Genomic DNA, 14,399 nt, shown 5'->3' with positions numbered 1-14,399 from the left:
ATCATCTCTCAGTCCCTACCTCTTACAAGGTATAGCTGGCGTGTCCTACCCTTTACCGTGAACTTTCCAGCCCAAGGCTGGCCTTCCTCTCCCTCAGAAGTTCCTCTCTTTTTAATGCAGACATTTTGGTCCCTCTCTTTTCTCTCTCTCCCCTCCCCTGGCGTTTTCTCTCTACCTTTGTTCTCATTCTTTCTCTCTTTTCCCTCTTCTCTGGTCTCCCTCCCCCTGTCTGCTTCTCTGGCAAGGTTCCTTGGGACCCATGAACCTGCCTGCCTGATAGCCACTGCCCAATATGTAGCTACCTCCTTAGAGTATTCTCTGCCCCTCCCTTCCTCATTCCTCCCCTCCCCTCCCCTCCCCTCCCCTCCCCTCCCCTCTCCCCCTCTTTCTGTCTCTGTCTCTCTCTCTCTCTCTGTCTCTCTCTCTTTGTTTTTTGGCATTTCAAGACAGGGTTTCTTTGTGTAGCCCTGGCTCTCCTGGAGCTTTTTTCGAACAGCAGGCTGGCCTCAAATTCACAGAGATCCTCGGGCCTCTGCCTCTACCTCAGAACTGCTGGGATTACAGGAATGGAGCACCACTGTCCAGGAAAATTGTTCTCCTTTTTAGAGGTTTTCTTGTATTGAGTCTTTATTTCCTGGTTTCTATTATTGCTAAGACCCTCGGCTTATTCATGTGCTGTTGTTTTACCCTTCAATAACTTGTCAGGATGGCTAGTCAGAATTAACTTCCATTGCATGTCTGAAAATATTTTTTATTTTTTTTCACTCAGTTGGCAGTTGACTTGTAAGGTTTAGTGCATGCATATTTATTTAGATGCATATTTATTTAATACTCATATTTTCTTCTCAGGAAGCTCATTCCTGTTTGTCTGAGACAGATCTTGACACATATTAAGCATAAACTGTCCTGGAGTTTTCTATATAGGCCAGGATAACTACTTCCCTTTCATGACCACCTTGACTCAACCTCCCAGGTGCTAGTACCACACTCGGGACAGCAGTCCTGAGACTTTTATCCTGGGATCAGTAGAGTCATTTTATACCAATTGCAGTATGCTGAGTGAATGTCTGAGGATTTATGGTTTTTGTTTTGTTTGTTTTTAAAACAAAAAAAACAAAGCCGGGCGTGGTGGCGCACGCCTTTAATCCCAGCACTCTGGAGGCAGAGGCAGGCGGATTTCTGAGTTCGAGGCCAGCCTGGTCTACAAAGTGAGTTCCAGGACAGCCAGGGCTACACAGAGAAACCCTGTCTTGAAAAACCAAAAAAAAAAACAAACAAACAAACAAAAAAAACAAAAAACAACTGATGTCAGTCATTATACCTGTGTGGAAAGTATGTGATTGATACGTTTGACAAATGCGTATCGTTTTGAAACCATCACTGTTGTCACAGTCGTGAACATGGACATTTATTTCTGTACATCTTTGTATTTTGGTCACCTACTGTTTTCTGTGAATCCCCCAATTTGGTTTCTGTCATAAATAGATATTTTCTATAGTTATATAAAAATGTACTCTCAAACACTCATTTTATATTTAACTTCTTTCAGCAAAACTACTTTTGGGTTTTATTCATGGTACTGAATACAACAATTTTTTCCTTTTCATTGCAGAGCGATCAGTTTATGTAAACATCACATTTGCTTTTCCATTCAACTGATTATATTCAGAGGCTTGTTTGGGGCTGCTATGCTAGAGCTAAGAGGACCAAGTGTATCCAAACCTCTACATGGATATGTTTCTCTTCCTGTTAGGTCAAGTGATGAAGGTCTGAAAAAAGAATTTTAAAGATTTATTTATTTATTTGTTTTATGTATGTGAGTATACGGTAGCTGTACAGATGTTATGAGCCTTCATGTGGTTGTTGGGAATTGAGTTTTTAGGACCTCTGCTTGCTCGGGTCAACCCCGCTCATTCCAGTTGGCCCCACTCGCTCAGTCCCTGCTCGCTCCAGCCCAAAGATTTATTTATTATTATAAATAAGTACACTGTAGCAGTCTTCAAATGCACCAGAAGAGGGCATCAGATCTCATTACGGGTGGTTTTGAGCCACCATGTGGTTGCTGGGATTTGAAGTCAGGACCTTCAGAAGAGCTGTCAGTGTTCTTACCCACTGAGCCATCTCTTTAGCCCAAGAATTTTTAAAATAAAATAAAAATAATTAAAAATTTTTTAAATTTATTTATTTTATGTATATGAGTACACTGTAGCTATCTTCAGACCTACCAGAAGAGGGCATTGGATCCCATTACAGATGGTTGTGAGCCACCATATGGTTGCTGGGAATTGAACTCAGGACCTCTGGAAGAGCAATCAGTGCTCTTAACTACTGAGCCATATCTCCAGTCCTGTTTTGTTTTTAATTATATGTATGTATATGGGTGTGGGTGGGTTCATGCAGAGGTCTAAATGGTCAGGTCTCTTGAGCTAGAACTACGGGTGATTGTGGATGCTGGGAACTGACCTCCTTTGCAAAACACTACACGCTGATGACTGCTAAACAGTCAGTCCCATTACAGCCCTTATTTTTACACTTGATCTTAGCCAAAAGGCCGAGAAGCGATACAGCCCTTATTTTTAAGTAATTGCTGATAGTCTTCTGAGCAAGTTGGCCATTTTATATTGCTACCAGTATAGTCTGAGTTCCTTTGCAGTACTGGTAGCACATGGCACAAATCTTCTTACAATAGCTGTTTTCATGAGAGTATTTTTATGGCTGTAATTTTTTGTTTGCCTTTGTCTAATGATGTTGAAAATCCTTTCTTATATTTACTTGCCATCCATATGTGTTGAAGTTCTCTTCAAATCTTTTCCCTCTATTTTTATTGAGTTTTCTTAGTTTTTATCATTCTTTGTTGTTTGTTCTAGGTAGTTTTTGTCAGCTTGATGCAAGTTAGTTATTTGGGAAGACAAATGTCAGTTGAGAAAATGGTTCCATTAGGTTGGCTGTAGGCAAGTCTGTAGGGTATTTTTTAATACATGATTGGTGTGAGAGGGCCCAGCTTAGTAGACTTGCCACTATAGGTGGTCCTGGGTAGTATAAGAAAGCAGGTATAAGCAGAAAGTATAAGCAAGCCATGAGCAGCCCACCAAGCAGCATTCCCCCAAGGCCTCTGCATCAGTTTCTAATCCCTGCCTTGGAAGCCTAGACTGACTTCTGTCAGGAGCAGAATGTAACCTGAGGGCTGTAAACTGAAGTAAACCCTTACCTCTCTTCAGGTTGCTTTTGCTCATGTGTTTTCTGTTTCCTTCCTTCCTCCCTCCCTCCCTCCCTCCCTCCCTCCCTCCCTCCCTCCCTCCCTTCCTTCCTTCCTTCCTTCCTTCCTTCCTTCCTTCCTTCCTTCCTTCCTTCTTTTCTTCTTGTTTTTTGAGACAGGGTTTCTCTGTGTAGCCCTGGCTGTCCTGGAACTCACTCTGTAGACAAGGCTGGCCTTGAACTCAGAAATCCACCTGCCTCTGCTTCCCTAGTGCTGGGATTAAAGGCGTGCACCACCACTGCCTGGCTGTTTGTTTGTTTGTTTTGTTTTGTTTTTAAGTAGAGAATTATTAAACTTTTGCCAAAGTCTAATTTGTCAGTTTGTTCATTTTGTGTCATATTTAAAATAGTCTCTTAAGTTTTTTTTGTAAGTATTGTTTTAGGATCTGCATTTAGTTAGGTCTATGATATACACACACACATACACATATACACATAAATTTAAAAAATGAATTTTATTTTATGTGTATTTGTATTTTGCCTGAATGTATGTCTGTACTATGTACATGCAATGTCCACAGGAACCAGATGAGGGAGTCAGATCCTAGAACTGTAGTTACAGACAGATATTAGCCGCCATGTAGTGCTGGGAAATTTGAAGCCAGGTCCTCTGGCAGAGCAGCTAGTGTTCTTAACATCGGTGCTATTTCTGCAACCTCAACGTGAGGCCAGAGTACAACCTCAAATGTCATATTCAGGAATACCATCCTTCCTTTGAGTCCACGTTTCCTCAGTTTCCTCAGCCTGGAGCTTAGCAACTAGGCTAGACTTGTTGGCCAGTGAGTTCAGAGTCCTCCTATCTCAGCCTCTTTGTTACAAGTTCACCATGCCCAGTACACTGGGAAAGGCCATTGTCAGTAAGATTGGAAGAAGGAAAAGGATAGACACTTCTCATGTGTAGGAATGGACAGGACAAGTAGTTATGTTTGATGTTTTAATTGGATGTTTTAAATAATTTTAATGGATTCTCGATGATCAATGAGGAGTCTGTAAGGTGTATGAGTAGGTATAAGCATTTTTTATGAAAGCTTGGTGTGCTACATGGGTTTGATCCCTGGAACCTATGTAAAAAAGTAGGAAGAGAGAGAACAAACTCCACAAAGTTATCCTTTGACTTCCACATGCATGCCGCGCCATAGCATGTTCTCTCACTGATAGAAACATGCATGTACATAGAAGTAACAAAGTTAGAACATTTAAACTGCAGAGTTGTCCCTAATGGTCTGTGCCTTTAGCAACTGGGAGGGTTAAGGCAGGGGAATATTTTCTCCTGTATATGCTCTGAATTCTATAGTATGTAAATCAAAGATATGCTCCCAATTGAACATTCTGCTGCTGGCAAGAAAGTAGAAGAATATTCCCCAGCCAGGAGGATTTTAAGATGTTAAAAACACCGTAGTATGGTGTTGGGGTATAGAAGCAGACTTTAATCCCAGCACTTGGGAAGGCAGAGGAGTGTGGATCTCCTGTGAGTTTAAGGCCAGTCTGGTTTACATAAAGAGTTCCAGGCTAGCTAAGGCTGCACGGTGAGACCCTGTCTTTGAAAAAAAGAAAAAAAGCAGGAGCTGTGCACAGTGGTGAACTTTGTAAATCCTGGGGCTGTGCAGAGAAGCCAAGAGGATCCTTGGGGCAAGCTGTCAGTCTTGCACACTTGGGAGTGGGGGAGACAAAAAAAACTGTGGCTGGTACCTGAGTAATGAATGTTACTGTCTTCTGGTTTCCATCTGTACACAGAGAATTAAAAAGCAAGCAGAAGACAGAGAAAGTGGGTACCTAGGTAGCCAGTAATGTGAAATTTCACTGGTTTTTAACAGTGAGACAGAAAATAAAACCATAAAAACGCCATGAATTACCCATTACATTTATAAGCAATTATAGACAGTTAAAGATACTGGCAACAGGTGTACTGGAGAGAAGTTGGACATCTCACGAATCAGTCTTTAGAGTAGCTACTGTCACGCTTGCTTGTTAATAGGCTCTAATTAGCAATTTCAGTTCTAGCAAAATAGGAAGATAACTACAAGGAGCCACGTATGAGGATTTCTTTTCAAAGTTATCTTTAACAGTGAGATGGGTAAATTGTGCTTTTCCCTCCATGGTGTTCCTCTGAAGCTGCTGGAATGAAAGGCAGTATGCAACTCAGCTTGAGGCTGTGTGGTGCACGCCTATGTGTAGCATCAAATATTTGAAAGATCTGTGGCCAGAGGATTTGTTAGCTTAAGGCTATATAGTGAGATTTATGTGGGCTTTGGTTGGTTGTTGTTGGTTTTTTGTTGTTGTTGTTTTGTTTTGCCTTTTCATCATTTATCAATATGTTTATTATGTAATGGCCATATCATTTGGTATCATCATTGGTAAAACCAAGGCTACATGTCTTGATGGCTCTATTCTTATGTGCTATAAACAATAATTACTCAAAAGATGTAAACCCAATTGAAATGGATTATATTAACTTTCCATTACTGTAACAACCTACTTAAGAGAAAGGCATGCCGGGCGGTGGTGGCACTCACCTTTAATCCCAGCACCTGGGAGGCAGAGGTAGGCATATCTCTGAATTCGAGGCCAGCCTGGTCTACAAAGTGAGTTCCAGGACAGCCAGGGCTATATAGAGATACCCTGTCTCAAAAAAACCAGAGAGAGAGAAGGTCGGGAGAGAGGGAGGCATGCCAGGCTTTTTTGTACACTGTTTCAGAGGGTTTGGTCCATGGTATTGCAGGTTATTTGATCACATTGTGAGCCCTGAAGTTGTGAACTGGGAAAACCGATTTCTTGTTGTGGTGTGGCTCAGCCCTAGCACACACCTTTAACCCAAGATCTTTCTGTAAATAAGAGCTTAATAATGTCAACCATAGGTTAAGAGGTGGAACAAGCAATCTGTTGACAGGGAGTGAACATAAGAAAACCCAGGCGTGGTGGCGCACGCCTTTGATCCCAGCACTCTGGAGGCAGAGACAGGCGGATTTCTGAGTTTGAGGCCGGCCTGGTCTACAAAGTGAGTTCCAGGACAGCCAGGGCTGCACAGAGCAACCCAGGAAAGAGGAAGGGGTGTGTCTGAGTTGAGGGGTATTTAAGACAGTGTGGAGAAGAAGCAAGAGCTTTTCCCTTTGGGGACATCAGTGAAGTCGGAAGGTCAGCTGGGTGCTTCTCTGTCTCTCTGAGCTAGCAGGCTTGCACCACAGTGTCTAGCTCCTGAGTCTTCATTTGGTAAATTGAATGCTTGAGGTTTTATTTTAAAAACACATGGTACAGTGGCCTTGTTACTTTGGGAGGCTATGGTAAGACAATATGTATATCATGCAGCAAAAAACCTATTTAACATGTAGCATTTGGGGATGAAGAAAGTGACCAGAATTCCAACATACCTTTCAAGACATGATCCAACTTCAGCTCATTGGGATTTGTCTCTTACATGTTCTTCTACTTCCAGTATCTCTATAGGTTGGTGACAGTCTGTTGCCCTGGCCCTTTGGAATAGTTTCAATATCATCCATAAGAGAATTTTATAGTTGTATTTGTTTGAGAGTTGCCTTGACAGCATTCCACCGAATGGGATCCTTGAACAACAGAAATTAATCTTGTCATAGTTCTAGATGCTGGCAGTTCAAGGCCAAAGTGCTAGCAGGTTTCATTTTTTTCTTCACTTGTCCTCACAGGGACGTTTGTATGCTGAGATCAGTGGTTGCTTCAGTTTTGAGTGGTTGCTCACCTTCTAATACAGTTAGTTAAGCACCTGTGTAGATGATGAAAGATAGAATTCAGCCCACAATAATATGTGGTTTTCCCGAGCTGCCTCATGATCTTTACAACCAGTAGAAATAACCAGTGGCCGACACCAGGCCACATTGCAGTGTAAAGTGCCAGAACCTTAGTGGTTTTCTAGAATCCCAAACTCACAGTCTTTTAACGTTGTGCATATTTTACTACATTATATTTCTTACTCCTTTTAATAAAGGATTTATTTTATATGTCTGTCTGAGTACCTGCATGTATGAATGCGTACTATTATGTATGCTTGGTACTTGAGATACCAGAAAAGGAGTTAGAAAGAATGTCTTGGAACTGAATCTGTGAGCTACTGTGAGTAACCATGTGGGTGCTGAGAACCAAACCCAGGTCTCTGCAAGATAAGCAAGTGCTCTTAACTGCTGAGCCATCTTTTCAGCCCCAGATTTCTCATTCTTTATCTCTGACTTAACTTGATTTCAAGAACTGATAAGATTGTGTGAGGGCAGGAGAGATAGCTCAGAAGTAAAGAGTACTGGCTGGTTATTCAAAGGAGCTGGGTTCAGTTCCCAGCATCCACTTGGCAGCCCACAACTGTCTGTAACTCCTGTTCCAGGGGATCTGACACCCTCATACAGACATATGCAATCAAAACACCAATGAGCATTAAAAAAAAAAAAGATTATGTGAAATATGTGTGATATTAGCATTTCTATTAGCTATATAGAATTAGAAATGCTTGTTAAAAGTGTAGAACTGTAGTATCTGCTTATCACTATATACAATAGTTTAACTGTATCAGTGAAAATTTGTAGTTCTTTTTTTTTTAACTTTCAAAAAGGAGGGAAAAGTTGATTAAAATCACATAAAGTCAACACTTGTTAAAATGCAAACCTAGGTTCTCCAAAGATTCTTAATTTTCTAACTCACTTTCAAATTTAAATATAGTTGAAAATTTGTATGGATGTGAAATTCCTGCTTATGTAATGCACATGTGTGCCTGGTACTCAGGGAGGCCAGGGGCCTTAGACTCCCTGTAAGTGGAGCAATTGACTGTTGTGAACCACCTGTGGGTGCTAGACATTGAACCGGGGTCCTCTGCAAATGCCAATGCTGTTAACAGCATAGCTACTTGTTAAACAGCAGATGTTCTCAACAATAGAACCTTGTTTCCAGTCTCTTTTTTATTTTTTTATTTTATTTTGAGATGGAATCTTATATAAGTGCAGTCTGATCTCAAATTCTTCATGTAACTGAAGGATAACCTTGAATTTCTAATCTTCCAACTTCCAAGTGCTGGGGTTGCAAATATGTGCAAACAGGCTCAGTTTTACTTTGGTTTTTGTTTTTTCGTTAAATATCTAGGTTAGCTTTGTAATTTTCCACTGTTTCCTAGATTTTATTTTAGTATATTTAAACTAAAATATACATTACCCACTTTCCTTTGCTGCTTCCAGCTCCTCCTCCTGTGTTCCCATGTCTTCTTCTCCCTTCAGCTCCTCTCAAGCCTTCCCCTCATTGGTAGCTCCTTTTTCTTTGATTTTTATTGGTGTGTGTGTGTGTGTGTGTGTGTGTATGTGTATACAAATATATAATCTCAACTTGAATTCATTTTTTTGTTTATGTGTATATGATTTCAGTGCTGAATGTTATATTGGATGACCACTTAAGGGACTCATCTAATTCTCCCTCTCAGCAGTCAGAACTAGTTGTCTGGCTGGTCTGAAATTGGCTATGTAGACCAGGCTAGCCTTAAATTCACAGAGATCTGCTTGTCTCTACCTTCCAAGCAATACGATCAAAGGCATGCACCACCACACCTGCCCTCAAGTTTTCTTAATTAAGACTTTTTAATTTATTTTTGAGATAAGTTTTCACTATGTAGCCTTGGCTAACCTGGAACTTAATATGTATACCAGACTGGCTTGGAACTGGCTGTGTAGACCAGGGTGGCATAAAACTCATATCCTCTTGCCTCTGCCTCCCAAGTTCTGGGATTAAACGTGTAGACCACCACATCTCTCCTTTTTTATTAAAAAATTTGCAGTGCCTTTGAAGGAATGTTTTGTTGGTTGAAATGCTGTTTTCCTCACACAGTTGCGGTCTTGCAGTAAAAGTGAGCTGATCTCCAAGAGCTCAGAGATCCTAATGATGTTCCAGCAAGTTCACCGAAAGCCCATGGCATCCTTTGTCACCACACCTGTCCCTCCAGACTTTACCAGGTAACAGTTTTAAAACTGTACTTCCATTTTAAGTTTGTATATCAGGGCAGATACTTGAATATTCTCTTTCTCTCTGTCTGTCTTTCTTTCTCTTTCTTTCTTTCTTTCTTTCTTTTAAATTAAGCAGATCAAATATAGATTTATTAAGGAAACATGAGAGAGAAATCTGGAGGATGGAAGGGACTCCAAGAGACTGAATAAGCTATTTTAATTCATTTGTTTTAAGAAGTGCTTTTTTGATGGCCTAGTTGGCCATCATTGGGGAGAGAGGCCCCTTGGTCTTGCAAACCTTATATGCCCCAGTACAGGGGAATGCCAGGGCCAAGAAGTGGGAGTGGGTGGGTAGGGGAGCAGGGCGGGGTGGGGGGTATAGAGGACTTTTGGGATAGCATTTGAAATGTAAATGAAGAAAATATCTAATAAAAAATTGAAAAAAAAAAAAAAGAAATGGCTTCATGTAGCCAAGGCTAACCTTACGTAAACTCACTGTTTAACTGAGGGTGAGTTTGAGCTCCCTCCTGCTATCACCTCTCAAGTGTTGGGATTACAGGTGACTGCCAACATTTCTAGCTAATTATCTCCTTTTAAGGTACTATTAATATTTACAGTAAGCTGCTGACCTCAGTAGGTTATTGCAGGCTCTTGCACTGTGGAGTGGGTTTCATTTCTCAGACCCTCGTTGGTAGAAAGAGAACACAAGTCTTGTAGCCCTGGCTGTCCTGGAACTCACTTTGTAGACCAGGCTGGCCTCGAACTCAGAAATCCGCCTGCCTCTGCCTCCCAAGTGCTGGGATTAAAGGCGTGCGCCACCACGCTCGGCGAGAACACAACTCTTAAGAGTGTAATGGGCTCATATTTTGTCTGTAAAGGGAAAATGATAGGGAATTAGATTTTTCTTTAATTAGCACTCCATTTTCCATAGAAAACAGCCATTCTCACTGAGTCCGTCAATCAAAGAACTACTCTTCCTTGGTGTGAGAAGTGGTTCCTGAGTGCTGCGGGGCCTGTGGGGCTTGAGGGTAGCTTGGGAAATCTGTTCTCTCTCCACCATTTGTGTGTAAGGAATTGAATCCCAAGATGGTCAGGTTCGGCAATAAGTGCCTTTACTTGCGGAGCCCCCATGAAGGCCCTATTCACTTTTTGTTTACCTTTTAAATGTGTATCTTTTAAATCAAAACTTAAAAGTAGTTATAATTCTAAAAAGTTTTGAAGGTGACATAGTGTTTCCAAATTTTAAAAGAAGTGGGAAGGAACAATTAATAGAAAAAGTTTGCAATCTTGATTCCCTTTTCAATTTTTCAGATTGGCTGAATCTTCAAATTCTTCTCAACAGCATAAAGATTAACTGTCAGTCTATAGTTAGTTTCAGGTATCTGGAGAAATGGCTAAGTTGAGAAGGGAATCTAGATTTTATGTAGCCTTACAGTGGAGGCCTTTGGGTCTCTTTTCTTCCCATTGTTTTTTTTTTTGTTGTTGTTGTTTGTTTGTTTGTTTGTTTGTTTTTGAGACAGGGTTTCTCTTCATAGTCCTGGCTGTTCTGGAACTCACTTTGTAGACCAGGCTGGCCTCAAACTCAGAGATCCGCCTGCCTCTGCCTCACAAGTGCTGGGATTAAAGGCGTGCGCCACCATGTCTGGCTTCTTCCCATTGTTTGTGGTGTTCTGATTAACCGAGTGATATAATATTTAATTATCTGTGACTTACAGATTTTCAGAATAGAGATGGTTTAAGGCTACTTTCCTTTCCTATTTTCTGTGAAGACAGTTGACACAACCATGACATGACTATTTGTGAAGACCACAGTCATGTCAGGAGGAAAGATAAGGAACTGAGGAAAGCTAAAGTCGTGCTAGGAGGAGATGGAGGCTGACTGTGCTGTGGACTCCACAACCCTGTCTTCATTGACCTTCCACAGCACCAATGTGTTATACTACTTATGTATGGAAGTTTTCTGTAAGAAATACATATGTAGAGTGCTTGGAGGGCTTGTCAACATTACCTAAACCGAGGTATAGCTGGGTAGTGGGAACTTAAGAAAATTTCTGTGTCTCCTTGGCCGCTAGGAAAATCTTGAAGACATTTTCTTGGTTAATGATTGGTGTGAGAGGGCTCAGGCTACTGGGTAGTGTTACCTCTTGACAGGCGTCCTGGGTGGTATAAGAAATCAGGCTAAGTGAGCTGTAGGGAGCAAGCCATGAGCAGCCCTCCTTGGCCTGTGCTTCAGTTCCTGCCTTTCAGGGTCCTGCCCTGAGTTTCTACCTTGACTTCATGGATGAGAATTGCAAGCCGAAATAAGCCTTTTCTTTCCCAGCTTGCTTTTGCCTTGTTTTGTTTTGTTTTCCGAGACAGGCTTCTCTGTGTAGCCCTGGCTGTCCTGGAACTCACTGTGTAGACCAGGCTGGCCTCAAACTCAGAAATCTGCCTGCCTCTGCCTCCCAAGTGCTGGGATTAAAGGCATGTGCCACCACTGCCCGGCCCCAGCTTGCTTTTGGTCATGGTGTTTATAACAGCAATAGAAACCAATAAGACATGTAGAAATATCACAATATCCTGGGATAGATAGATTTTCTGTGCTCTGAATCTGCTTATAGCAAAAACCACACATTTCACTAGAATAAACACATAATATATAAGAAACAAAAGACAAAACCAAAAAATTCCAAAACACCCTTGCCAAAAAAACAAAACAAAGCAAAACAAAAATCCAAACAGACAAACAAGCAAAGCAGCATATAGATTCACAGACAAGAGGATTGGTTGAAGTCTTTGCGTTTTAGAGGATATAGTAAATTTGTGGGTAAACTGATCAATGATTATATATTATCCAGGATGATAGCCAAAACGTGTTACTTTTGGTTGATATTTGAAGTCTATTTAAGAGTTCTCATTACATTTACATTCTCCTAAAAAGCTTTTCAGGTACTAATTGCATTGGTCCTGCTAATAGGAGTCCTGTATATTGAATGCTAGCGCACATAATTGGGAAACATTGGCTCAGGCCTCTGGGTGTTTGACTTTTTATGAAGTATTCAGGATTCATGAGGCACGCAGATGGAGAAGTGTGGGATGTAAAGTTCACGAGAGAAGCCAAGGCTGACTAGGGTTAGGTGTGTGCACGTAACGTGCTCAGCTGGGATAGGAGCTGTGTGACTAACAACCATAGGGCAAAGGACATCTACCTATTTTGGAGAATATATGATTTAATTCGACAAATTTGTTCATTTATTGTTTTTGAGGCAGAGCCTTACGTAGCCTAGACCAGGATAAGACTTGCTATTTAACTGAGGCTAGACTTGAACTCCTGATCCTTTTATCTCTACCTTCTGTGAGCTGTATGCATGATCACCATATAATCTGATTTAGATAAAACTTAAAATATTTTTATTTGTTCTTATGAACATGCTCACCTGCCAAACTACATATTATTGTAGGTATAGTCTTGTTTTATTTGCTTTATAATCATAACAATTGTGACAACGTATTATAATACTGTATATAGTATACAGTTTTGTGTTAAATGATGCTTTACTGACAATGCCATAAATCATACACATGATCTAAAGGTAGTTGGCAGTAGGATATATTATCAGTCAGCTCGTCCTATACATATGAATTAGGTCTCTTTGGAGAAGATTATAAGGAGTTTAGGCTATTTGATATCATCTTACCTTGCCAAGAAAGTGTTACTATATTTTACTAACATATCCCGGTTGTCCCCTCACTTATATATTCTAATCCTATGAAAGTATTGGTGAGTTGGGGCTGTAGCTTAATGATATCATGCTTGCCCGGCATGCTTGAGGGCCCCAACAACTAATTATACAAAATAACCGAAGCATAGAAGGGAGTGTTTCCTAGTAAATAACCTTGAAGGATTTGTTGTATTTCCATTTTAATTATAATCTTGATGGGTTTATGAACTGATTTGGTTTAATGCTGTGCTTAATAAAGATCGGAAATATTTTATAGGCACTACAGCTAAGTTTTCAAGATAATATCAAGTAACTTGTCTTTTAACTAAATGAAAATTGTAAATTAAGGCAGTAATTAATTTTTTCTCCTTTTGTTTCTTTTTTAGTGAATTAGTACCATCTTATGATTCAGCTACTTTTATTTTAGAGAACTTCAGGTAAGAGGTTTTGAGAACTCTGGGTTTTTCTTGTGTTTTGTGCAAAAGCCAAGACTGTCTCATTGTGTGGCTGATGAGAGCTGATAAAGTCCTTAACTACAGTTTCCTCTTGGAAACAGAGCTGGTCTGCGGAGTGTGCATGCTGAATTTCAGTTCTCATGTCATAGGGCAGAAGCATTTGGATTTCAAAGTTAAAAATATTTGCACATAGTGCTGTGTGTGATGGTGCACACCTTTAATACCTGTATAACAAGGCAGAAGGAGACAAATCTGATTTTGATGGTAGCCTGGTCTACAGAACTAGTTTCAGGACAGCCAGAACTACACAAAGAAACTCTGTGTTAAAAAACAAAGCAAACCAAAAAGTACATAAATAAAATATCTTGGTTATATAAGGTCCAATCTAAAGCAAAATATATTTTTGTTTCATATATACATTATAACATATAGCCTAAAGGTAATTCCATATAGTATCTTCAGTGACTGCTTTGACCATACTGTGTGGCATGAAGTTGGGTATGTATCTTCTACTCAATGGCTTCTTTGTTGGATTTTAAAATTTTCAGATTTTAGAACATTTGGATTTCAGATTTTTGGATTAGTAGTGTTCAACTTGTATGGTCAGGGTCACTGTTTTTGTTTTTGTTTTTGTTTTTATTTTTTTATTTTTTGAGACAGGGTTTCTCTGTGTAGCCCTGGGGTCCTGGAACTCACATTGTAGACCAGGCTAGCCTTGAACTCAGAAATCCTCCTGCCTCTGCCTCCCGAGTGCTGGGATTAAAGACGTGTGCCACCACGCCCAGCTGACTTGTTTCTTTAGTCTGGGAAAAGGAACCTTTTGTTTTGTTTTTCAAATTGGGTTTCTCTATATAGCCTTAACTGTCTTGGAACTAGTTCTCTACACCAAGCTACCCTTTGTAGACCAGGCTGGCCTCAAGCTCAAGAGATCCATCTGCCTCAGCCTTCTGAGTGCTGGGACTAAAGGTGTGTGCCACTGCTGCCTAGCTTAATAAATATATTTTAAATTTGTATGATTTTACTTTATCTTCTTTTATGTGTATGGGTGT

The 14,399-nt window shown here is 40.4% G+C and overlaps 1 protein-coding gene across 5 annotated transcripts in view; it reads left to right on the top strand.

The window, feature by feature from the left end:
* Positions 1 to 14,399, top strand: part of Trim37 (tripartite motif containing 37) — a 155,284-nt gene that overhangs the window by 26,932 nt on the left and 113,953 nt on the right. For all 5 annotated transcript variants that reach the window (XM_085829701.1, XM_085829700.1, XM_085829703.1 and 2 more), the window contains 2 exons: positions 9,079 to 9,203; positions 13,282 to 13,332. In XM_085829701.1, coding sequence (XP_085685827.1) covers positions 9,079 to 9,203; positions 13,282 to 13,332 — 176 coding nt within the window. The remainder of the gene's footprint in view (positions 1 to 9,078; positions 9,204 to 13,281; positions 13,333 to 14,399) is intronic.

This window comes from Mus caroli, unplaced genomic scaffold (genome assembly GCF_978045245.1).
Source record: "Mus caroli unplaced genomic scaffold, Mus_caroli_1 scaffold_13, whole genome shotgun sequence".
NCBI classification, from domain to species: Eukaryota; Metazoa; Chordata; class Mammalia; order Rodentia; family Muridae; genus Mus; species Mus caroli.
This window is presented reverse-complemented; position numbering and strand designations above follow the sequence as displayed.